The sequence below is a fragment of the Elaeis guineensis genome, chromosome 10, assembly GCF_000442705.2.
Source record: "Elaeis guineensis isolate ETL-2024a chromosome 10, EG11, whole genome shotgun sequence".
Classification (NCBI taxonomy): Eukaryota; Viridiplantae; Streptophyta; class Magnoliopsida; order Arecales; family Arecaceae; genus Elaeis; species Elaeis guineensis.
In genome coordinates this window covers 4,172,177-4,199,387 of record NC_026002.2, presented here as the reverse complement: position 1 = coordinate 4,199,387, position 27,211 = coordinate 4,172,177, and the positions used below count along the sequence as shown (strand labels likewise).

Sequence of the window (27,211 nt, the reverse complement as noted above, 5' to 3'; positions counted from 1 at the left end):
GTAATTAGGGGTGGCCATTTTTACCGACCCGTCGGGTACCCGATTCGATTAAAATCCGGACTCTGTGGTAGTGTGCGGCGCCTACTCGTTGGCGCCCAGGCGCCGGTGTTCTTATAAATCCCCACCCAGGCTGCGGTGACTCCTCGCTCGCTCCCGCGTCTTCCATCCCTTCTCTTATTCTAATCCCATGGATTTGGAGCTCCAGAACGGCTACCACTCTGGATTCAGCCATTTAGAGGATAGTGATGTGAGTGACGAGGATTTCAGCAGCACTGGGGCCTTTGATGCTTATTTTTTTTTTTCCCGTAAATTTTAATGCTGTCTGTATTTGGAAATTCGTGGTTATTGCGCTTTTTTCCTTTTTTTTTTTTTACCCGGGTTTTACCTCTTATAATCCTATATTCTTTTTGATTTTTTTTTTTTTCAATTGTCTTTCTTTACTTGATGGAAAAAAGAAGTGTTTTTTTTTTTGCGATCTAAAATCTGTTACATATAAGTCAATATTTCTGTTGGAATATTTCCATTTCTTGTAATTTCTTACAATTGTAATCAATTTTGATAGATGGAAAGGTCTGTTTGTTCTCTGTGTTGATGCTTTTGCTAATATTATGATGTTTATGTGATATTTTGGCTAAATAATTTTAAATATTTCAGATGATTCCTTGATGCTCTTTGTTTTATGGTGTTTCTTTAGTCTTTTCTTGGTTATAAGTTCTTAGCAATTTGATCTCTTGGGTTTGGGCAGAAGCGTGGCAAATGGAGGGACATAGTTCTTGCTTACAGGACGCTTGGAGTTGTTTTTGGTGGCCTCGTTACTTCTCCTCTCTATGTTTACCCGTCGATGAACCTGGAGTCTCCGACGGAAGAGGACTATTTGGGGATTTACAGCATCATATTTTGGACTCTTACTCTAATTGGGGTTGTTAAGTATGTTTGCATTGCTCTAAATGCTGATGACCATGGCGAAGGTATGTGCAGTGTTTGCTTTCCCTTTGCTGAAATGGGAAGATACTGCTTTGGTTTTGCTTTGCTTTGATTTTACTTACCTTGTCCTTTTGTGTCACATGATTCCCAGACACCGTGTTATGTTTTCCTGCTGTTGATAGCACATTTAATTTAGTTCACATGCTTGGAAAAGTGTGTTGACTACAAATACTCGGCTGAGTAGGTGTGGGAGTCAAGAAGAGGGAGTTTTATTCTTTATTTGCATTATAGAGTAGAGGTCTTATTAAATTGTTGGACCTTTTGCCTCTGTTTGAATTATGGGCAAGAAATTTTAGGTGTGCAATGTGCAACCACAACATGGGCTATGTGAAAGGAAAAGATGATTCATAGAGAACATATATATTAAAATTTTTTGAAGGGAGAAATTTTGTAGGAATCTCATTTTTGGTTTGTTTTGCCTAAGGAGGACAAATAACTTCTTTGTGTGATTTTTTAGAATAAGACATAGAGACATTTTCCATCTCTATATTGTATGTAAGATTGCTCATTAGAAGCAATCTATCAAAGGGAGCTGGAAATTGATGCTTGGAGAGCACCCATATATGAGGTGAATTTGGTTATCATGAGTAATAAAGTGAAATACAAAGTTTGGATCTGAAGACTGAACTAGTGTAAATCACATAATAAAGGAGGATGGAAAGCATGGAATATTTATTTAACTTTGCAGTTGAGGAAAAATGGAAGAAACTGATGCGCCGAGTTATCAAGTATTGTGACTACTGGCAGCACAAACTCCAGTTCCGATAGATTAGTCAACCTATATTTTGTTTGGTGAGGTTATAACTATTGCCCAATAATAAAACAAGATAGTGCTATGGTTGTCTATCATATATACAAATTTACATGGTAAGCTCGAGATTGTTTTGATTGACCTACTACAATGAGGATACTTGTATAAATAGTTTCGGATCATCATAAACTTTTTCACTATACTTCTTTATGGTTTGGCTCAGTCTCCTCATACCAAGGTCGATCTTAACCTCATCTGATAATCAGTTGTATGTGCTGCTTACATCTACCTCATGATTTATGATACATTCTCTTTATAAGATAATGCCTGTGGTGATAATTGAAAACAAACTTTAAGAAAATACTAATGCAAGCAAGCAGATCTGTGGATGCTAAAAACTTAAATGAGGATTAGCTTGAAACATTTGTCTAGAAGACTCAATTATGCATTTATGCCAAGTTTGTAGTGAAGATAAAAATTAACTTTTACTACAGTGGAGAATTAACACCATTTCAACTTTATTAGTTGATATTATCAATATTTTCTACTTCAACCAAAAAATATATGTAGTTCAAATTGGGATAAGATTAGCACTTCAGGAGGAGGCTTAGATAAATCTGGCACAAAATAATATGGTTGAGCACCAAATTGGTCTCATTAAAAGTTACAGAGACTCAAAAGTAAGAACTTCTAATATGTAGATTGGGTGTTGGGATGTCATAATGTCCTGAGAGTTCTGTCAATAATGTAACTAGTTTGGATATCCGGATCAAAGGAGTCTGTGTCTGGAATAAATCATGCATTCCTGTGTAGTATCTAATTTTTAATGGTACTAATTCATTATAAACATAGTAACATTTAAGATTCAGGTCTGAAGATTAAAAAATGAAGCTTTGATGAATAAATTATTTGTCATTTGATAACATGACGAGTCATCTTCTGGCATTCAATGCACATATCATGTGTCTCATACATCTCTACATCCAAGGGGTTTATTACTGGTAGTGAGTGTATTATGATTTATTTAGCATTTCTTCCCTGCTTGTAGGTCTGAAAAGGATGTGCTCATATGATCTTGCACCATAAAACAGTTCTAGCCAAAATAGAATTCAATAACCTCCAAATGCGGTCGATGTAAGATTGTTGACCCATGTTCACCAACTGGGCCAGCAATCCTTTTCTTATTTCCATGACTTCTTTGAAAAGGTCAAGAAATGCCATTGTTCTGAGCACTTGGTAGCATGTTGATCGCTATCACTGCCCATTTACAGGACACAAACATTCTGCTTTCCCCCACAGAATCCCTCAAATAATTGTATAAGTTGTTTTTTGCAACTTCTTGATGGTTCTAGTCAAGGTATGCTGAACCGGTACCGTCGGCCGTTTCGGCCGGCCGACGGTATGGTTCGGTATGGTTTCATACCGTGCCAAATCGACGATCCGAATCGGAAGAAAAAAAGAGAGAAATAGAGAGAGAGAAAGAGGAAGAAAAAAAAAGAGGGAGGGGAAGGAGCCGGCCGGGCCGCCGAATGGCCTCCGACTGGCCACCATGGCTGTCGGAGGGCGCAGTCCACGCGCGCAGCGCCGCAGGCGTGAAACAGGGGCATCGCCCCTGTTTTGCAAATTTTTTTAAAAAACATGATTTTAAGTGAAGTCGGCAAACGATTTGCCGGCTTCACGATTTTTATTTTTTATTTTTAAAAATTCTTAAGTCGGCAATCCAGTTGCCGACTTTATAAGCTTAAAATAAAAGAAAAAAAGAAAAAATCGAAACAGACGTCGTCTGTTTCGAAAAAGAAGAATGGCTCCGGGGCTCCGCCCGCTCGACGGCCTGAGCCCCGGGGCTCCGCCCGCTCGACCGCCCTCAGGCCGTCGGCATCGGCTCGCCGGCCATCGGGAGCCTCGGGGGCTCCACCCGCTCGACGGCTTGAGCTCCGGGGCTCCGCCCGCTCGACGGCCCTCAGGCCGTCGGCGTCGGCTCACCGGCCATCGGGAGCCTCGCAACGCAGGCACCGTCCGTCCGGTAGGTTCTCCGCCCTCCCTTCGAGCGCTCTCTCTCTCTTTTTTGCTCTCTTGGAAGTCCTATCGGGCGATACGGGGCTTGGAAGCTCTCCGACGGCCGCAGCCGGCCACCGTCGGCCTCCGGCGGCTCCCACCTTTCTCCCTCCCCTCCCCTCTCTCTCTCTTTCTTGCTTTCCGTTCTTTTTTCTTCGGTACCGTCGGTGTACCGATTTTACCGGTCGAATCGTGCCGGTTCTCCGTCGGTCCGGTACGAGATGGGGTGTACCGGCCGGTTCGGCACGATATGGCAAACCTTGATTCTAGTAACGAAACATGGAAGAGTTATTCTGTAGTGAAGAGTTCAACTCACGAGTCTTATGCAATGAATTAACATTACTAGTATGGACAGTAAGATGCTAATGGCAAGCAGAATAAAATCACATCTCTTGCCAGCCAGGCAGTCACATTTACCATTATTTAATGAGGACATTGTCTTGAGATTAGGTGCAGTTACAATGAAGTTGTCAAGGTGTATATGTTGTAAAATTGCATTATTATTATATTACATATGTCAATGGGAAGAAAAAATATTAGTGGTACCAATAGGGAAAAATCAAGAACTTCTAAGAGATGCTTTGAATATGTGCAAAGAAGATCTTACCAATTTGCTTCAGTTAGTGGTTCCCTATAGGCTGAAACATCAGTCTGAGTGAAATACCAAAGAAGACTCAGGTAAGATAATAAAATAACTCAAAGAGCTGATGGACTGTACCTTAGCTAGGTTGTACTTGTGCGATAACATCTATATACCTAGAATTTATTGATAAATCTTATAATCTATGTTTTTATTAGCTAGGAAAATATCTACATATTTATATTTATACAGATTATATAAAAGACACACTCATTATGGACAGGGTCTTCGCAAAAGGTGGAGGCTATCATGTTGAACTGTTAAAAGGCAGACGTTCTTGTAGTATTGGTTATAGTTCACTATTCCTTTGTTTTCTTGCATAACATGTTATTCAGTGGGTTTTGAGTTTCAAGCATGTTTTTGTTGCTTATTGTTAAGCAGGTTTTTAGAAGCATTAAAAAAAATCCAAATTGAAACAACAATATTGATGTTTCAAGCCTCTTGTGGATATTTTTGTATTTAAATGATAGATGGTGCAAGAACTTTCTGCTACATTGTGCATTTTGTGGAATTGTCACATATAGATGTTCTTTATGTTGTTGTATTAGCATTATGTTATGAGGGTTATTTACGTAAAATGTTTGCTTACTTTATTTTATTTCATATTGAGAATGGCTTGAGGACTCTTGGAACATCAAGATGGTGAAAGAATGATATGCTTTGTGCTGGCTGTCCCTTCTTGAGGAAGTTATGATTATTTGGAAGTTCTATTAACTTGGAGAATTTGTTTTCCTTCTTCTTCTTTTTTTTTCTTTTTCAAAGTATATCTATCAAAGCCCCATGCCCCCCCGGGCCCCCCCCAAAAAATAATATGGACCTGAGACCCCTCGCGCCCCACCCCCCTTGATGCGCCCACATCATCACTTTTATTTTGTTTCATCCATTTCGTCCAAACCCCATCCACCCCATAAGGGCCTACACCCACAACCCCCTGCCCCAGTGCCGTGCTTTGTGCATAGTCTTTTTATTTTTTTAATAGGGCAATCGAAATGACATCCGTTTCGTCCAAACCTCATCCCACACCACCCCCACCCCCATCGCACGTTGCACCAATGCGTAGTCTTTCTTATTTTTTTAATAGGGTAAACGAAACGACGTCCGTTTCGTCCAAACCCCTCCCCTCCCCCACCTCCACACCATGTGTTGCACCAGTGCGCCCCCTTGGTTTTTCTTCTCCCATCACATCAGTCGCTGAAAGCCAACATCGGCGTCCCACTAGCCCTCCACCATCGTCGGACGTCGTCGCATCAATCGATCAAAGAAGGTATCAGTGATTCAGCGAAAAAAAATCCCTAAATGATGATTTAAAATTGAGTAATTCTTCAATAATTTATGTGCATTCATTTGTCTTCTTTTTATTGAATTTAGTTTAAAATTTAATTTGCTAAATTTTAGTTTGCAATTGTGAATTGAATTGATGTATTTGTGATTTGTATTTTGTTCTCCAACATTTAATTTAGTTTATGTGATTAATTAGTAAATTAGCGGGTCGCTCATTTTTTTCATAATTCCTTTGTTAATTGCTATTGTTTTAGATCATTTTTTTCTTGAATTTAATCATGAGTGATCGGAAGCAAAAAAAACTTGATTTCTTCTTTAAGAAAAGCGGAGAAAGTAATTCTCAAGGAGATAATGATGGGTCTAGCCAAAACAAAAGACAAAAGGGTGATAATAATGAGTCTTTCAATCCGAATGAGCAAGTATATTCGGTCCTATGTTTTCAGTGGTTGAGGGTCTTTCTCCTATGTCTCCAATGGTTGAAAATCCTCCCAATTTTTCTTGTATAGAACGTGATTCGGGATTGCATAAACCTATATGGGATTATCTAATTAATCAACAAGATGAAATGAGAAGGGCTTTTTTGAGATCTGGACCTTATCAAATCAAACTTTTCATTTTTTCATTTTCTAGAGAAAAGCACCATCATCGTTTTCAGGCTTCTTGGTATTTTGAATTTTCTTGGCTTGAATATTCTCTTGCAAAGGATGTTGCATTTTGTCTTCCATGTTATCTTTTTTAGGAGAAACCAAGCGTACACAGTGGTTATGATGCATTCACAGTTACTAGTTTCAGAAATTGAAAAAGGGTAAAATGTGGAAAGAATTGTGCTTTTCTCAAACATATAGGACAAGATCAATGTTCTCCGCATAATAATGCTATAAGACATTGCTCAGCTTTATTAAACCAGTCTGGGCATATTGATAAGGTAATAGAGAGATAATCAGAAGAATAAAAGAAGAAGAATAGGCTTCGAGTCAAAACATCAATTATTGCCATTCGCTGGCTTGCATTTCAAGGGATGACTTTTAGAGCTCATGATGAGTCTGTTAATTTAAAGAATCGTGGAAATTTTCTTGAGTTGATTGAATTTGCAGCATTTTATAATGATGAAGTGAAGTGTTGTCTTAGCAAATGCTCCATCACATGCAAAGTATACATCCCCTATGATTCAAAAAGAGATCTTGCATATTTTGGCAAATAATGTGAGAAAGAAAATACAGAAAGAGGTTGGAGATTCTAAATTTTGTATTATTGTTGATGAAGCAAGTGATAAATATTGTGCAGGATCCAGTACCACGCATTGTAGTAGGAAGAAAAATAAAATAAAATAAGAAACATAATATAAATACGTAGATCGGTCTCAAGACTACCTTCATGGGGCGTGCAACCTTTACTATGAAAGAATAAAACACAACAACACAAGAAGAACTCACCACTCAACCCTTGTACAAGAGTCTCTCAACAAAAAACCCCAAAATCCTCACAAAAGCTTTCTGAAATCTCTCTTGAAGCTCTTTTGTACCTTCAAGATGTCACCAGCTATCCAACACAACAAATGGTTCGTCAATCGAAGCTATATAGGCTCCAAAATCTCCAAAATAGTGTTACATTAGGAATACCGAGTCCAAATCAACCCTAGAACCATCTGTGGCCGTTCGATCGTGATCGGCTCGCATCAGAGGCGTCCGATCATGCACTACAGCCTCAGATCAAGCCTGATCACATCCGGATTGAGTTTCAGTTGTCCGATCGCGACCGCACGCGATCTGGACTGTCGGATCGTGCACTAACGCCTTTGGACCGCGTGTAGGCAGTGTGATCGGTCCACACAGCCTCCATGGACAACCCAGCACCCTGCGGTCCATTATGGACTGCAACAGGGTGCTGGGCCTAGGTGCCCGCGTGCCCATTGGGTTGGCCCGTGCGCGTGCCCGCATTGGGCTGCGCGCTCCTGCATGCGTGCGAGCGTTTGTCGGGCCCGACTGCGCTACCACCGGCCTCCGCCGTCTCATGGGCCGTGCCACCTACTTCGAAATTTCTTTATGCGTATCTTCGCCGTCTAGACTCCGTTTGGACTGTTCTTGGACTCGTTGAACTTCGTTCGTTGTCTTGGACCTCGCTGTGGGCTCAGTATACATCGAATCTTGAGGCGTCAAATCTCAATAATCTTCATTCGACTCGATATTCGGTCTTTATTTCTGAGAGCCTGTGATTCGTCTCGCCCCCACGCTCTGGGGCATGCCTGCTGTCTCATGGATGGGCAAACATGAGAGTCAAGTCAGGCCTCTCGATCCCACCTCCGTCATGGGTTGTGTCCACTCTGACCAAAGACCTGCTTGAAGAAGTCTCCTGTGATAATAGAAACTTCACTCTACGACGTCGCCTCTCATCCTTTCGAGTCTCCCGTCTAGTGCCTGATCCACCTTTACTTGGAGCTCCACTTCACTCTGGGCTCCTCCTGGCTCCTGAAGCTCCATCTCACACTGGACTTTCCGTTAGGTAGTAATGTCCACTCGTCCTCTTCTTTTCCTCTAGAATAACCCTATCGCTACGCAACACCTTCAGGATTCTTTTACCAGCTATTGTTCTGTAGCCTCTCGATTCCAGTCTGCTCAGTGAGATAAGATTTTGTTTGAAATCGGGTTGTATCGAATCTCCTCCAATCTCCTCACTACACCATCATGTGTCCTTTAGCTAACCATCCCGATGCCTTTAATCGCACAGCTCGATCCATTCGATAGATAAACAGTGCCATCATTGCTCTCCAAAGAGTCAAACTGCTCCTCTTTGCAACATACATGATAAGTGAATGCAGAATCTAAAATTCACTATTGAAAAAAAGTAGATACCTCATCAGATATCTTTAGGATATCATCTTCTGATTCACTACTGGCCGTCGCTGCAATAGCCCTCGTCCGATCCCTGAGTTGAAGGCAATCTTTGGCTAGATGTCCCAACTCATCATATCGGTAATATTTGATCTTGCTCAAATCCATTGTCCTGGACTTGGACCGCCCTCATCGCGATCTCCTGTCGCTTCATCTGCCGCCTCCTCCTCCAGAAATTGCCAAAACTGAGCTGCCGCCTGAGCTCAAAGTCAGATTTTTCCGTCTGAGAACCTCGTTTTGGAGAATCGTCGCGGTGACCTCATCCATCTTGATGGTGCTGTTCTTCACTAGAAGAGCAGTCATCAAGGACTCATACGAAGAGAGAAGCGACGCTAGCAAGATCAATGCCCTGGTCTTCTCTTCAACTTTCTCGCCAACGCAGAGGAGATCGGTGAGGATTTGCTAGAAGTGGCAGAAATGCTCCTACACGCTCTGTCCTTCAGTCATCCACAGCTGGTAGAATTACCTCCAGAGAAAAAAAGTGTTGGTGAGAGACTTCGCCATGTACAATTCCTCGAACTTTGATCACAGCACCATCGGGGAAGACTCGCCAAGCACATGGATCACCACCTCATCTGTTAGGTACAAGTGGATCGTACTCACCGTCTGCATCTGGAACCGCCTCCAATTCTTCACCTCCATAGTAGTCACTTTCTCCTCGCATAAGAAAGCATCGATCAATTCTTGCTGGATAAGCACGTCTTTCTCCTTCGCTTGCCACAAGGAGAAATTGCTCTTCCCATCGAATCGGTTGATCTCTACTTTGATTGTGCTTGTTTTCTCCATCTTCTATCTCAATCACCACCGTCGCAATCTACGCTCTGATTCCATTTTGCTCTGATACTAATTATTGTGCAGAACTCGGGACCACACGTTACGGCAGGAAGAAAGAAGAAACAAATTAAGAAACACAATACAAATGCGTGGATCGGCCTCAAGGCTATCTCCACGGAGCGTGCAAACTTCACTATGAGAGAATAAAATACAACAATACAAGAAGAACTCACCACTTAATCTTTGTACAAGAGTTTCTCAATAAGAAGTCCCAAACTCATAAAAATTCTCTGAAATCTCTCTTGAAGTCTTTTTGTACCTCCAGGATGTCACCAGCTATCCAACGCAACAAACGGCTCGTTAATCGGAGCTATATAGGCTTTAGAATCTTCAAAATAGTGTTATACTGGGGATGTCGAGTCCAAATCAATCCTAGAACTATCTGTAGCTGTTTGATCGTGATCGGTTCGCACCAGAGCCATCCAATCGCACACTACAGCCTCAGATCAAGTCTGATCACGTCTGAATTGAGTTCCAGCCATCCGATCGCAACCGCATGCGACTTGGACGTCGGATCGCGCACCAGCGCCCCTAGACTATGACGTAGACCACATGATCGGTCTACGCAGCCTCCATGGACCGCCTAGCACCCTGCGGTCCACGGTGGACCATGACAGGGCGCTAGGCCTGGGCGCCCGCACGTGCGCCTGCGTTGGGCCACGCGCTCTTGTGCACGCGCACGTGTCCGCCGGACCCGACTGCACTGCCGCCGGCCTCCGCCGCCTTGTGGGCCGTGCCACCTGCTCCGGATCTTCTTTCGTGCGTATCTTCGCCGTCTAAACTCCGTTTGAGCTGTTCTTGGGCTCGTTGGACTCCGTTCGTCGTCCTGAACCTCACTATGGGCTCAGTGTAGACCGAATCTCGAGGCATCAAATTTCAACAATGAATCCAAGAGAGAACAAATGGCTATTGTTCTTCGTTTTGTTGACATTAGAGGTTGCATACAAGAACGTGTCATGGATCTTGTTCATGTTAAAGACACATTAGCAGCCACTTTGTTTTCTTCGATTTGTGCTATCCTTTCTCACCATGGTCTTGATGTCCAAAATCTATGTGGTTAAGGTTATGATGGGGTCAGTAACATGCGAGGTGAATGGAAGGGATTGCAGGCATTATTTCTCAATGAATGCCCTTATGCATATTATGTGCATTGCATGGCTCATCGATTATAGTTGGCTTTAGTTACAACTGCTAAGGAGGTGTTTGTTGTTCATGAATTTTTTTTGAATTTAACTTTTGCCGTTAATGCTGTGATTAGTTCTTGTAAGCGACAGGATGAGTTACGAGCCACTCAACAAGTTGAGATTGCACAAATATTAGCTATTGATGATGATGATGAATCAAAATAGAAAAAGGTGCCAATCAACTTAGTACTTTGAAGTGACCAGGTGATACTCGTCGGAGTTCTCATTTTGATTCTATTTGCAGTCTTATCAGATTATTTGATGCAACTTGTTCAGTTCTTAAAACTATTAAAAATGACGGATCTAACTACAAAACAAAAGGAGATGCTGTTGCAGGTCTCAAAAAGATCACTTTGAGTTCATTTTTATCTTGCACCTTATGAGCATCACTGATATTTTTTGCCAGAGTTTGCAACAAAAGTCTCAAGATATTGTTAATGCAATGCACATGGTGTCAACTACAACATCGCTGATTCAATATTTTAGAGATGATGGATGGAATTTTTTTCTAGAAAATGTTATGTTGTTTTGCACAAATCACTATATTAATGTTCCGAATTTTAGTGCTCCACATATTGCGGATTGCAGTAGTCGCCAACTAGCTAATATTACTGTGGAGCATTATTATCATTTTAATATTTTTAATGCTGTTATAGACTTTCAGGTGCAAGAGATATCTACAAGGTTTAATGAGCGAGTCATCGCGCTTTTAAAATTTAGCTCTGCCTTGGATATGAGGGATGGGTATAAATCCTTTGACATTAATGCTATTTTTTCCCTTACAGAGAAGTATTATCTTTTTGATTTCACAGAGATTGAGAGAATCGCTTTGAGATATCAATTGCAACATTTTCGTATTGATTTTCTCAATGATCCAGACTTGAATAGATTGTCATATATTAGAGAATTGTGCCAATATTTAATGGAGACGAAGAAGTCAAGGATTTATTGTCTTGTTGATAGGTTGATTCATCTTATTTTGATTGTTCCAGTATCTACTGCAACTACTGAACGTGCTTTTTCAGTTATAAAATTTTTGAAGACTAGATTGCACAACAAAATGGAGGACGAATTTCTTGCTAATAGCTTAATCGTTTATGTTGAAAAAGAAATTGCAGAGACCTTTAGTTTAGATTTTATTCTTGATGAATTTGTATCTTTAAAAAAACATCGTTTGCAATTTTAGTTTTGAATTATAATAATAAAAAATTTTAAATTATATCCTATATGTATTTTTTGACCCCCCGTAACTTAATTTCCTGGCTCCGCCACTGGGTACAGATGCACCATATCAACTTGATAACAAAGTTTTGCCATTACGGGTAATGGTATGACAAATCATAAAGGCTACGAAGAGGGAAACTGAGGGGATAGAGTTGGTTGACATAAATACACAATATACACTTGATTATATGAAGAATTGAGTGGTAAAACCATACAAGGTGTAGATCCATAATATCTTGGTTCCAGCTCCGCGAATTGCTTGCCTGCCAAACTATGTGCATCAAAATCCCGAAATTGGAAGAATATATCACAATTTAGGTTTCATTTAGGGTGCAGCAAAGCCTTTTTTGTTCTCACCCCCCAGTTTCACAGGGATCTTTAGGTTTGCTGGAGTTCTCATTTTGGTTCTCAGTGAAGGTTTTTTTAAAGTTCTTGTATTTAGGTCTTAATGGATTCGGTGGTTTTGGCCCAACTAGTTTGTCGGGTCTTCCTTGTCCTTGTACTGGGTTAACCTTATATCTCATCTTATTGTTCTGTTCTATCTTTAATTCGTGTTGCTTTTTCTCTCTAGGATAGTTGGAGGCTTGGGTTAAGGTTACTTCTACTTGCCTATGGGTAAGGGTCATGGCATAAGATGACAACGAAGGTTGGAGACTCTATGTGAGGCAAGATACCTTATAGTCCTCTCCACAGATTATTTTCATAGCCTCTACTCTTATAAGTGGTTCTTGAGAGTCATGGATTTGGTCATTGACCAACTTTCTGACAACAGTCATATACTAAAAGGTTGCAGAGGCAGTGAACTTGTCAAAATTGGTACCTTGTCAAGCATCCAACCCAAGGTTTGTTGTACCGGTACCGGACGGTGTGCCGTTGCCGGACTGGTATGGTATCGGTATCGTACCGTATCGACACACGGTATGCCCAGACGTACCGGTACACAAAATTTTTTTGATGTTTATTTTTTTTTTTAAATTTTTAAAGTTAATAATTGATAAATACAACCTCAATATGACATTATATTGCATATTATTGACATATTTGGATTCAATTTGGAGTTAGGTTGCGGTACAAAGACTCTTGATCCAAAATTTCAAACATATATTTATTTACATTATATTTCAACTATGTCATCTTAAAACTAAAGAAAAAATATATAAAATACGTATTAAAATATATCTAAATATTTAAGTACAAAGTGCAATAACTGGTATACGAACCTTAAGATGTATTCTGTATTTAATTTCTTGTCGAGTGTCTGTGACGTTCGTAGATGTCTGGATCATCAACATAGTCTGAAGGGACATCAGTCCAACCCTCTAGCCAAGCTGCACTGTACTCTCGAATATTTATCATCGCATAAGGCATCCTCTCTGGATTGTAAGACATCTCAGACTTCTCGCTAAAATTCTGACTCTGAGAAGTATCCTCGAGATGATGGTACGGTTGTGGAGGAGCCCATCCAAATATGTCAGTAGCAAAATCTGATCCGTAAGATGCTCCAGGCTGTATAGGGTAGTAACCACTAGAAGATGATGCCTCGGATGCACCATATGCATATGGATCATAAGGTGGCTGTGGATAATAAGATCCATAATGCGAGGATGATCCAGATACATTCATGGATCCTACTCCACGTGCAAGATCGTCCGCAGCTGCATCATGTGCTAGACGACCTTTAGGAGTCCGTCGTCTATATGAAATCGGCTCCCCACAAACTCTACCGACTCGTCCACCATGATCCCTATCCTATGTGACATGCGTAAACTGAGACTCACCGGTGAATCGAATATCACCCTGTGGCTATCTCATAAACGGTGGTCTCCTATCCTCCAGTTTCTTCCTGATCATCAGATCCATGGCTACTACTACCAGTATCATCATCACTCTCTCTGGTGTCCGTATCTGACCCAGATAGCTCCTGTACTCTCGAGAGTGGTGCACGTACAACTGTCTTTTTCTTTTCCCCTCTTGTGCCCCTCTATGACTGAATTTTCTGTGATTGAGAGGATGGATGCCTTCTTGCTGGCTGTCGGGAGGATCATCTATACATCTCTCGCTCGAATCTCTAGGAAGATGTATCGGATAGCGAGTCATGTGATGAATGAGTCCCTCGTGTCCCCTCAGACTGTGGCTGATCAGCTGGAACCCTATGTGGAATATTTTTTTCTGCCCATTGCCCTGGATCCATCCTGATCTCCCTCGCCACCACACTGGCTGGTCGTGAAGGAGATCCTGACTCATCAAGCTCTGACTCCTGCTGCTGACCTGCAAGCCATCCGATGATCGGATCGTCATCTTCGTCGGCATAATCATCCAGCGTCGGATCAGTGTACTTCAACTGAACTTCCTCCTGAATACATTTTAGCCTCAACCTCAGATTGTAGTGAAATATACAAGATCGTCGAGGCATTTTTGTGTCCGACGATATCTCTGTTTGCTGTGGATAAGGGTGAAAGTGGATCAATTACGCTCACAGCCACTAGCAGAGACCATCTGAGAAAGAATACGGACAGCCATATGTCTCAAATTTTTTGCTGACGTTCCAAAATGAATCCATCATTCAGCTACAAAAACAAAATTACATATCAAATTTGATGATATTATTAAGCAAAATTACATATCAACCTACATTGCTTATTATTGATATGTAATTTACCTGGATTCATCTGTTTTTTACTTACGACAGCTGATGGGACTCCAAAACTGTCTGATCCCTCTCTAAACTGTTTCGTCTGAAATAAAATATATTTATTATTTATAAATATATCAGATCGAATTCAGTTGAATAATTACATCTATTTTAAACTAGCATACCTCTTGCAAACACACCGACGCGATTTCTGGATCGGACACCATCTTATATATGACATTGTGAAGAGCAGCAAGAAGCTCGCTATCTATATCTATCTCCGGAATAGTATACTAAAATCTCGGATTCAAGTAATAAGCTGCAGATAAATTTCAAGACTGATTAAGCATAATTTTATTTTCATGCTTCGAAAAAATATTTTAAAACATTATTGAATCCAAACTTACCAGCTAGATGCAAATCTCTGCCCATCTGATAGTCCCAACGGTGCTCAATAATGTTAATGAATTCTTGAGCATGCTTGGGATCATTCTCACTGATCTGTTTCTTTGCCCTCTCCATCATGTAATATAGGAAGCCCATCTGGGGGTATCTCTCGCTGTCCACGGTGCGAAGCACCTCATATAAAGGCTTGATAGCCTTCACTATCTTCTCAACCCGTTGTCAAAATGACTGACTCGTCATCAAGTTCTCCACATGACTTCCATCATTGCCGGCCCTCGCATATCTGCTCTCCTGCCACTCGGCACTGACAAACATCTGACGTAGGGCTGTTTTCTTCTAAAGAAGACTATCAAGTGCTATGTAGTTGGTAGCAAACCGTGTGATACCCGGTCGTAAGATCTCCCCCCCAGTATACGTCCGCATCAATGAAAGAACCCATGTGTAGTTGCAGATGAATTTAGTAATGGTCTGGGCAATCTCCACTACCTGCTGCACCCTGCGAATCTTTCCGATATCCATCAATATAGGTTCAATGCAATGTGCAGCACATGGGGTCCAGTATATCTGCGGTTGCTGCTCCATTAGCAACTCTCCGGCAGTCTTATATTGTGGTTCGTTATCTGTGATGACCTGCACGACATGCTGCTCACACTGAATCAATCACCTCCTCCATCAGACCAAGGATATATGTGGCATCGTGCATCTTATCTGAAGCATCGATTGATTTGTGAAAAAATATTTTTCCATCACAGTATGTCAAAAAATTAATGATGCTCCGTCTAGTAGGACTTGTCCAACCATCACACATCACTGTCAGACCGTATGTAGGCCATTTATTTTTGTAAGAAGTAATCCATCTCTGCAGATCCTCTTTATTGCTGTCAAGAAGCTGACCATAGATGTCCTTAGGTCCTGGAGGATCTACACCCTGGCCGGCAGCCTCTATGGCTGAAATAGCAGATCGGTAGTAAGGATTTGCTGCTGCATTTGCTGGAATATGGCTGAAATAAAACCATGATCCAATAGCTCGCCACATATCCTTCTTCTTATCTTTTTTCAGCATACTGTCAATTCTCTGCTACTTTGAATCCTTGCTGGGCAAAGCATGTAGATTCAATTCTTGAATGCTGGCTCCTGCTGGAATATCTCTGAAGGACCTCCTCCTACTGCCAAAAGCTTCCAACAAAGAAGACATGCTGCGTCTGCTCCCTCTACCACCAGGCTCTCTGACTGAGGTAGTCCTCTTTAACTCGAATTCTCCCCTACCAGTCGCTGATCCAGATCCTGATTCGTAGTATGATGGTCCGAATCGCTCTCTGTATCGGGCCATCTCCTCCTGCTGGTACTGGTCTGCCAAGCTCGTCTGAATGGCAGTCTCAATCTGTGCCTCCTCATCATCTGGAGCAGAAGCCTCCTCTGACTCTCTAGAGTGATAAGAAAGTGGCTTTGCAGCTCGACGGTCTACTTCGATCTTTTTCTGCTTTGTCCTTTCCTTCGCTGCTTTCGAATCAGCAAAGTACTTTTTCATCAATTGTCGGATTTTTTGCAGACATTTTCGACACATGGACACATCAGGATAACCACCAGCCAGATGCTGCTTCAACCTAGTCACCCCTCCTCCCTTGAACTCTATGTTGCACCATTTGCATCTCCAATGATGCCGAGTCGAGAGCATCTCGCCATGATCCCAACCGATGTCACGCTCTGGATCTTTCTTCTTACTCATTTCTGCAAGTATAACAAAATACTAATTATTTCGAATTACCTGTAATATAACACTAATTATATATATTTTTTATTTGATAATATTTTTTACTATTTAAATATTTACAAAAAGAATTTCAAAAAAATCTCAAGTTAGATTCAAATATTTCAATTGTTTTGAATCATTCTAAACATTATTCTCAATTTTAAAACTAACACTGATTTTTTAATTTTTTAATTTTTTAATAATTTTTATATAAATAAATATATACTATAAAATTACTGATTAATTAAAGTGAATGAACGTCATGCTCTAAATTTTTTTCTTATAAATATATACAAGTATAACAAAACACGATAGTTTAACGACAATTAAAATAATTATATATAATTTTAAAATAATTTTAATAATTATTTTAAAATTTATAAATTTAAAATAAATATGTTATATACTTCAAATAATATTTTTAAATTAACTAAAATATAACACTATTTTTATATATTTTTATTTTAAAATTAATTTTTTTAATTTAAATAATTAAAAAAATAATTATTTTATTTCAAATATTTGAAAAAAATTGAAATTAGATTTAAGTAGCTTGAATCATTCTAAACATGATTCCCAAACTCTGATTTTTTTCTCTAAAATTTATTTTTTTTAATTTTTAAATAAATAAATATTTAAAAATATTTAAAAAATATATAATTAACGAAAATTAACAATTTTGGTGTCATCGTGTAGATCTTTCAAAAATCTATCACATATAATTAAATCATACCAAAATCACAAGATTTTGGCATGATTTTCTCTTATTTTCATTCTTTCTCATTTTTATCCTATTTTTAACAACAAAAATTAAAAAAAAAATATTTACTAAGAAAATAACATATTATCTTATCTCCGGTCAAAGATCAGCCTCTTCTCGAACCACTCCTACAATTTGATGGAGTTTTTTTCTTTTTTTTTAATTTTTCGGAGGTCTCAACGGTTTCGTTGAGACCTTCATAAACTTCGGATCCTCGGGAGTTCTCAGAGAACTCTTAAGCCACTCAATGATTTAAGTCTCCGACCCCACCCCCCTCCCCCCTCCTCACTTTATTCATGTGGGCATGTCGGTACGGTTCGGTTCATACCGAACCGATCCATACTGTCCGGTTTTGGGCGGTATGGATGCGAACCGGACCGAACCAAGCGGTTCGGGACGGTTCGAAAAATATTTCGAAAAATATTTCGAAAAAAAGGTCTGAACCGGGCCGGTAAACTACCGGTCCGGCTCGGTACTCCTCGTACCGGGCGGTTCGGCCCGGTACGGCGAACCCTGATCCAACCGCTCCTTGACACTTTTTGTTTGACAATATATGCCATATAGTGGTTCAACAGTGCACTTAGGATTCAGTGATGGCAGTGGAAGTAAATATCTTGATATTTTTGATGGACGATTTGGTTCTCTTCATATAAGTCTCAAATGTGGAAGTGGAAGTGGAAGTGGATGGGGAAGCGATGTCACACCTATCAGACATCATGGTAGATTTGGCATCTATCATAGTGGGGATAAGTCGTAAGGTAGTGGGCCAATGCTCAAACTAAAAATGAAGGGGAAAAAAGGCCTGGCCTGGGTAGAAGTGCATAAGTTGCTGTCCTGGGAGCTCTATTGCCCCTCTATCCAGGTGGTGTGGTGATCACTCCCAACTCCCAAGATGCGACCATCCACTTGATCTGACTACTCCAATGGGTATGGTTTCCATGGAGAAAATCTGAGCCAGTATGCTTCCTTACCTAAGGACTGACCATGAGGGAAGGAAACTTAATGCTGAAAATAAATGTTGGATTAATAGGTGAGAAAGGGAGTAAAAAAGATGGAGAGAAAATAGGAACAAAAGCTTGCTTCCCTGCATGTTTTCTAGGAGCTTGAATAGTGTGGAGGGTCAGTTGTCACCAGCCCCTTGGTTGCATATTTATAGCCTTGTGAGCTCCCAAGCTTGCTGCCAGTTTGTCTAGACTATATGCAGCTGGTAACAGCAAGCCGGTCACTAGCTGCCCCAGTGGCTGGTTAGGGTTGTTAACAGCAACTGCAATATATGCTGCAGGGTGATGCATAGAAGCAAATCAAATAAAATAAAAGGTTAAAGAGGTCTGCTTGTACTTTCCTATGCCATGTTCTAGCACCACATTTTCATGAGAGTGGATAATAATCAGCTCAAATTCCATAATTGTGGCTTCAATATAGCTCTCATATAGGTGAGTCCTTCAAGGGTGCTCCTAACCAGCACCATGCTGAATTCTGCCTAAGAGGTTAACTCATCTAATCCATCACATATATGAACCATACCATCTTGTAGATAGGGAACAGAAGCTCCATCGGTTACTGCTCTCAGTTAATTCACAAGACCAATTTCTTTTTCCATCTCTTTCTGTTATAAGAACTGCTCAGGTTGTATGCTGGTGTTAGAGATTGTGTAAGAATAGTTCAACTCCATTTTAAGGTCCTTTCAGGGAATCCCATAACTAATGCATGCATAGGTCACTATGTGCGGTTAACTCACTAGATAATGTAGCTCTCAGCATTTCTTCAAGAATTCTCCATTAAGCATGTTCCAGTTTATTTGGCAGGTGAGATTTGGGCTGTTGAAACTCTTATTTGATGTGGTGCCTTTAACGCAAGATTCAAGGGCCCGGTGTGATTCTTGATCTTGTTTAGAAGAAAGTAGTTTTCTAATAGAAGAAAGGTGTTTTCTAAGTACTTTATAGGTCACCTCTAGTTGGCTTCATTTTACCTAAGAAACAAAGATAGTTGAAATTTTGATTTGGTTGCTTAGTTGAAATTTCAATGTTAACACTTCGCAGTGGTGACTAAGTTTCAATGAAATGTGTCCGACAATCAATTTCAAGACACCTAAATTAGAAACGTTTCTCTATCATGCATAATTTTATAACACGTATGGGAAGAGCTGGTTATGCCCTGTGCATGGTAAACATGGTGGATCATCCAGGCTGATGGTCCAGAACATTCATTGCATTTTACATATCCTTGAAACACATGTGAGCAAGATTAATGTGGTTGGAATAGTTCCCAACCATAATTTAGGACAAGTCCTATGTTATTGAGGAACTGTCATTTAATGATCAGTTAAGATTTTTTTTTAATGCATTTTAGATGTCGTGAATCAAAATGACCTGTTAGTCTTATCAATTTGGATATCACATCATGTGTCTTGACTGTATGATATAACTAAGTTGGTGATGCCTTGGAACATTAATGCAAGCCTATGCATTATTACCCAGTGAATGGTTCTTTCAATTGAGAAACTTGTATTTGTTGGAAAACGTAGGCGAATTCATGCATGTATTTCAAAAATTTTTGAAATAAAACACAGCAGAAGGCAATTAGATTAATCATATTAATCTAACATGCATATGATCTAATTATCAAATCAACCTACTCTAGGATCTATGACATAATATGTCGCATATAAAATCTGAAAAAATCCAGAAGATAAAATCTGCATGCATAGATGTAAGCAGTAGATCGAATCTACACCTATCTGAGTTCAGAACTCGATATGCGAGTGCAAGTCGACGATCGCCGCTGCTGAGAGACATGGTAAAAATGATTCTTGCTGGTTGCTGGCAGCCGCACACACGTCTGGCCTCTACGGAAGGTCCACTCGAAGCTCCGATCTGATCGGTCTTCTCGAGAGTACTAGCAAGCGTGAAGACCTTCTTGGCTGATCTGGATTTTTTCTTCAAATCTCTGGAATCTTTCCAGAGGTTGAAGATGGACTTCTGAAGGAGATGAAGAGGTGAAAGAAAGATGGAGAAGAAAATAATTTTTTTCTTATTTTTTCTCTCTTCCCAAACCCATAGGAAGAAACTCTAAAAATTAGGTTTTTGCGCACACCCCAAGAGAAAAGACTCTTCTTCTCTTTTCACGCCATGAACCCACGCCCAAGGACTTCTCACCGTGAAAGCCCTTCTTTTGGTCTCTTATACGCACACAAGAAAGAATAAAAACCCTTTTTATTATGCGTGTAAGGAGTTGGGTGAAGAGTCCAAGAGATCTTGGACTCTATGAAGATGTGTCGCTCTTTCTTTCAATTCCATGCCAATACATGCCCAAAAAAATATGGGACGCCCCTTCCCATATTTTTTCATAGTAAAACTGGTTTCCCATCTGATTTCCACGCCACAAAAATCTCCTTTTGTCGCACAAAAGAAAGAATAAAAAGCAAGTGGGCGGCAAGGGTTGTAGATAATGTCAAACATTATCTATAAGGTATCCAATTTCAAATCACATTTGAACATACCATAAAAATCAGATAATTATCCATTTTTGGACGTGAGATAGAGAAGGGAAAGAGCTTTTGGCGTGAAGAAATCTCATGCAAAAAATCTCTTGTCGTGAAGAAATATGGGCGTTGAAAATTGGTGGCGCAAGAGAGAAGAGTCCAATGCAATATGGACTCTTAATTTCCTTATTTGAATCTTAATCCAAATCACATCTAGTTAAGCTCAAATAAATAGATGAAACTCCATCTAATTAGGTTCATAATTTCTTAATCAAATCCCAATCAAATTAGGAATTGATTGAACCAAAATCCTGATCAAATCAGGGATAATTCTTCCTTAACGATTAGGTCATCTCATAACCTAATCAAATCAAATCTAATTGAATCTAATTCAATTAGATTTTATCTAATCTTCTTTGCTCAATCAAATTGAGCTAATCAACAATCTAATTGCTAATTAATCATTCATTAATTCACTAATACTTGGTGAATAAATTTATTGTAACTTTTGCATAAGGTTAATCATCAATCGAATTGACGATTAAGCCCTTGATCGATTCTCAATCGTTGATCAACCACATGATCAGTCAGAAACTTCTTTTGAATGTGACCCCATAGGTTCGAATCTAAGCCGGTAATACTGGAATAAATTTCTGAACCAATCGATGTAACCATCTAGTAATGGGACCCAACGTCCGGATAAGTCGAATGATGGCGAAGCAACATTCAAGAACCTACTGACGTATGGTTACCATATAATTCATCCTTTTGACCCTAATGCTCAAAGAGACTTAGGATTTAACTGTCAAACCTAGATAAATCATCCACATTGTATTTCAATCTTTCAAATTCATCACATAGATTATCCGGGTCCAAGATTTACTAAATTGAAATATATTGATACATTAGTTCCTATTAATTTGGAGGGATCAATCCCATCTTGACTCACGCACTGATTTGACTAGTACTTGAGTGCACTCAGTAACTTTCCATTACTGAATTAGAAACTCAGATAGTCCGGTACCAAAGTACAGTGAGTTGCTTGTAAGTCACCGTGGTGATCTCAGATCGGAGGGACACTTATACCCATACCCTTCGCGAGCTACTCTTGACAGTAGAATGCTCCGCAGTTGGTCACGTTCAATGACAATATACTCCTACATCTCACCTGCATGCCATATCAGTACCTCCACACCATTTAGTTACGAGGACAACCAACGCATATGGCACACAATGACCTACACTTGATATCACTATTGTTCTAGTAATAGCATATCGTTTGGTCGCGAATCAGTTTAAGAATTACGCGATAAATCTTCTTTTATCGATTTAAGTAGTCCTGAGAACTTCATCACAACATAAGAGTTCGTTAAAAGATATAACCTTGTGATGAAAAAAGTCAAATAACTTTTATTATTGATCAATTCATATACATTTATAATTAGCACAATCATCAAATGATTGGCTTTAGGACACAATTCTCAATAGTATTTAATGTCGTATGTTATTTTAAGAAAATAGAAGAAGTCATGGCACTTTAGTAATAGTGTCCTGATCTAATCTGGCACTTGGGATGAGGGACAGTTGAAGTCTCATTACTTGCAGCAGACTGTACTTCAACAGTTGAAATTCTGCGCCTATTGTTGACATCTCTGGTTAACATAAAAGGGATGCCTTTTTCAGAATGCACGGAATTTTATGCATTGTAAGTATGTACATTGCAAGGAATGTTGTGATTCATCATGCCTAATGCTATGTTCAGTTCAGGGATTGTACAGAATAAACCAGAATAAGCTACTCCTATTCTTGCTATATTCTTCCTAAGAGCTAAAGACACTTCTATAGTTTTGCTTCAAAAGATTGGTGGAGGGCAACAGAGGATTCTTAGGAAAAAAAATTGCACAATAATTCCACTTAACCTGGACAAAACTATTTTTTTAGAATGGTGGAATAAATCTGTTCCATTTTTTGCCTCCATCTTTTCCCAAGTTATTCCACTTAACCTGGAATGACATTTATGAGCTAGACAGGGCTTAAGTGTAAAAAAAAGTGCCACCACTCCGAATTCTAAAAATTGATGTGTCTAAGTTCTTGCATAATTTATCTGCTTGTGAATATCCTTCTGCAACTGCTGAACAAATGCACAAGGCATTTGACAGTTTTGATCTCTTGTTCAGTTGGATGGATCCACTTTTGCATGTAACCAGGTCACTATTGTAGCTTGTGATTTTGTCATTGTTGAACACTTGAACTTTTTATTTTCATCTGATATTTAATTTTATTCTTTTATCCATGCCATCTAATCTGAATCTTTTCTATTCAGAAACCATGTGTCTCTGATCTACAACTTACTCTACAAATATTATATGATTTGAAGGGATTAGCATCACATGTTCATACCTTGATTTATATTTTTACTATAATATCAGCACCATCAGTTTATTGCACTTCTTTCAGAAATATTTTAAAACATGATTTGTTAAGCATATAAGTCGGGGTTTTCTACTTTCTATTCCTTTTCCTCACAGTTGCTAAGTTGCTTGAAATGACAATTTGCAGGAGGCACTTTTGCTCTATATTCTTTACTCTGTAGGCACACCAATATTGGCATCCTTCCATCAAAAAGAATTGGGGCAGATCTTTCACATTCTAACCGGCTAATAAGCAGTGAAAGCCAAAGTAGGCTGGGAAAATTTCTTGAGCATAGCATCACTGCACGAAGAATAGTGCTATTCATTGCAATGCTGGGGGTATGCATGCTCATCGGAGATGGCATACTTACACCTGCTATTTCAGGTACTTGTTGCGCACTTTTTTATGCTGCATATACATATGCTGGCAATGCCAAATACCTCAGATTTTTTTTTTTTTTTTTTACATATTGTTGGTTGTGCCAGTGTTATCAGCAATGGATGGACTAAGAGGACCTTTCCCTTCTGTTCACAAATGTAAGTTAGTGAGCAAACACAATACACTCTTGTGTCAACACTGCTTCCTTCTCATTTTGTTAGTCTGTAACTTTCAATTCTTGCAGCTGCTGTGGAAGCCTTGTCTGCTGTGATCTTGATTGTTTTATTTCTGTTGCAAAAGTTTGGTACTTCTCGAGTTAGCTTCCTCTTTTCCCCTATCATGGGTGCCTGGACTTTCACCACCCCAATTATAGGGGTATATAGCTTCTTGCGATACTACCCTGGCATATTTAAAACTTTGTCACCACATTACATAGTCTCTTTCTTTCTGAGGAAAGGAAAGACAGGCTGGCAGCTGCTTGGAGGCACTGTTCTATGCATTACAGGTTTTTTCCACCTTCAATCTTTTTGCCTCCACAGAATGAGTGGGTGAAATATTTAACATATGTCACTCTTTTTTCTGTTCTTGTTTCAGGTGCTGAAGCTATGTTTGCGGATCTCGGTCATTTCAACAAAAGGTCTATTCAGGTATTTAACTAAAGCATAAAATAGAATATCATCTTGCATAATTTGGAGATTCTTATACAATCACTTTTTCTATGCAGATAGCCTTCCTTTTCAGCATATACCCTTCATTAGTCCTCACATATGCTGGACAAACAGCATATCTTATCAAACACCTTGACGACCACCGTGATGGATTTTTCAAGTTTGTGCCAGATCCAGTCTATTGGCCCATGTTTATCATTGCAACACTGGCAGCAATTGTTGCAAGCCAATCCTTAATATCTGCAACATTTTCTGTTATTAAGCAATCAGTAGTCCTTGATTATTTTCCACGTGTTAAGGTGGTTCACACTTCACAGTACAAAGAAGGCGAAGTTTACTCTCCAGAAACCAATTACATTCTCATGTTTCTCTGTGTCGCTGTCATTCTTGGTTTCGGTGATGGTAACAGCATTGGAAATGCTTTTGGTATGGCAAACTAATAATTTGCTTTTTCTAGTTAGTTGTATTTTGAAATTTATATTAATGTTATAATTAGTATTTTCTTGCCCCTTCTTTTTCACTGGGATGAGGGAGATGGGGTGGGGGGTTGGGTGATGAAGATGGTACTTGAGAATGCCACCTTCTGGTTTGCGCCTGGAATCACTCCCCAGCATATGAAATGATGATATCTGTGCCAACCAACTGGCCTAAGTTGCATTGGCAAGTTTTCTACTAATGTTCATATCGATATTAACCCATGCTATTTTGCTGCAGGTGTCGTTGTTATTCTTGTCATGCTTATAACAACAATTCTATTGACTCTGGTCATGATCATCATTTGGAGGACACCACTTATCCTTGCTGGCTTGTACTTTGTTCCCTTTTTGATTCTAGAAGGGACATATGTGAGTGCTGTTTTCACTAAGTTTGTGGAAGGAGGATGGCTTCCTTTTGGGGTTTCCGTTATCCTTGCATCTATAATGTTTGGGTGGTATCATGGGAGGCAAAGAAAACTTGAGTACGAAATGACTAACAAAATAACTCTGGAATGCCTTGGTGATCTCTTGGGAAGGTCGGATATCCAAAGAGTTCCAGGTTTATGCTTCTTTTACAGCAATATACAGGATGGATTGACTCCAATACTTGGACACTACATACAGAACATGCGTTCTCTCCATAAAGTTACAATCTTTACCACTCTTAGATACTTATTGGTGGCCAAAGTTGCTCCAAATGAGAGAATCATCATCAGGAGATTTGGGCTTGATGGGATATATGGGTGCGTGGTTCAATATGGATACGCTGACTCCCTTGCCGAGGAAGATGACTTCGTGACCCAAGTTATTAATAGCTTGCGAACATATATTGAGATGAACTCAGATCGTCTGTCACCTCTTTCTATTTCAGAGGAGATCTCACAACTGGAGGCAGCAAAATCAGGTGGAGTGGTGCACGTTCGTGGTAAAACAAGGTTTCACATTGGCAAGGAAACCAGATGGTTTGATAGGATCTTGCTTGGATTCTATGAGTTTCTGCACAGCAACTGTAGATCTTCCCTTCCTACTCTGGCAGTACCACTTCAACAGAGAATGGAGATTGGCATGCTCTACGAAGCTTGAAAGATAGTGCAGAATGTTTACCTGCAAGTATTCAGTATGTGATGCAAGCTTTTCACATTACTGGCAATCTTACTGAACAATGATACTTAATATAGTCTGTGCACTTGAGTACCGATATAATTGTATACAAATGCCTTGACCTTTGGTGTTTTAGCATCCGTGATAGCGTATAACCAAGTTGAGTTCATATATATTTACTTAACAAGTTTGGGTTGGATGCTATTCCAGATCGAAGGAACGCTCATTTACCTATGAAATATGGATGTCCTAGTTTACAATTGCCAGGCACTTGAGATTGAGAACCAAGGTAGCTCGCACAGAGGTTTCTAGCTCTGTTCTTTCCTAACTTGCCAATATTTAGGAGACTAAAGCAAATGTTAGTTACATATGGAGGCATTACCTTGCTGATCATACAGGAGAATTCTTTCTTCTGTTTTGGCATCAGTCTTGGTTCCTATGCTCAACTTAGTCTAAATGGTTGGCTTCGAACCTCACATAACTAAACCTGGAAAATTAATATGTGATTTCTCTCATCCTTTTTGGTCCTTTATTTTTAGGAAACAAGGAATGTATTTTACTCAATGTCCTCTTGTTTATAGTGTATTTCTGCTGGAGTTCACAGACAGGCATGCATCATTTCCTACTGTAGAGTTCATGCAGCAGCAGGATTGGTATGCAAATTGTCCATTTTTGGATTTTGTCTTATGACATATATTTGGTCCATGAACCTTGTTTCATTCGGTTGCAGGTTGCCCATTATATATTATTGACATCTTATTAACGAGACTCTCCTTACCTATCATACTTGTATTAGCATGATATTATTAAAGTGGTAGCTGTCACGTCCCAAATTTGGGACATAAACGGTCATGCTACTGAGGGATAGAGCCGATAACACGAAATCAATCCATCATAATCATCTAAAATTCATCAAATAAAAAATTCAATTTCTTTATTCATCAGATAATTAAACCAATATTGATTCAAACATCTAAATCTAAAATCAAATACAAATCTATATCTCAAAATCCATAATTATTTACTATAAGTTTGTGATCATCATATATCTAAACCTCATCTACAAAATTTTCAAGCTTGCATCGTAGATCTCCAAATCTGAATTTCTTTTACCGGTCCTAACCTTATTCCTCTGTTCAAACAAAAAGAAAACAAAAAGAATATGAGCTACACTAGTCCAGTAAATAGAACGTGCACTTCCTTATTGGATCAAATATAAGTTTTTCATGATAATGCAATATTTAAAAAATAACAGATAATACAAAATAAAGCATTTCATAGAACATATAATAAAACGAGTCATAAAC

The 27,211-nt window shown here is 39.4% G+C and overlaps 1 protein-coding gene and 1 pseudogene across 1 annotated transcript; one reads left to right on the top strand and one right to left on the bottom strand.

Annotated features, from left to right (window-relative positions):
• On the top strand, nucleotides 1-26,077 carry LOC105053140 (probable potassium transporter 17). The gene is made up of 8 exons (XM_010934188.4): nucleotides 1-247; nucleotides 746-968; nucleotides 23,429-23,665; nucleotides 23,767-23,817; nucleotides 23,904-24,164; nucleotides 24,254-24,306; nucleotides 24,384-24,753; nucleotides 25,042-26,077. Exons 1-8 carry the CDS (start codon nucleotides 188-190, stop codon nucleotides 25,884-25,886), a joined length of 2,100 nt encoding a protein of 699 aa, XP_010932490.1. The 5' UTR covers nucleotides 1-187; the 3' UTR covers nucleotides 25,887-26,077.
• Nucleotides 14,401-16,656, bottom strand: LOC140851919 (uncharacterized; annotated as a pseudogene).
• Nucleotides 26,078-27,211: the final 1,134 nt, after the last annotated feature.

What these genes read in the sequence shown, in the direction of transcription:
- LOC105053140 (XM_010934188.4), top strand. Translation starts at nt 188, where the DNA reads ATGGATTTGGAGCTCCAGAACGGCTACCACTCTGGATTCAGCCATTTA. An exon ending in GCCATTTAGAGGATAGTGAT is followed by an intron (nt 248 to 745) that starts GTGAGTGACGAG and finishes GGGTTTGGGCAG; the next exon opens with AAGCGTGGCAAATGGAGGGA. An exon ending in TGCTGATGACCATGGCGAAG is followed by an intron (nt 969 to 23,428) that starts GTATGTGCAGTG and finishes GACAATTTGCAG; the next exon opens with GAGGCACTTTTGCTCTATAT.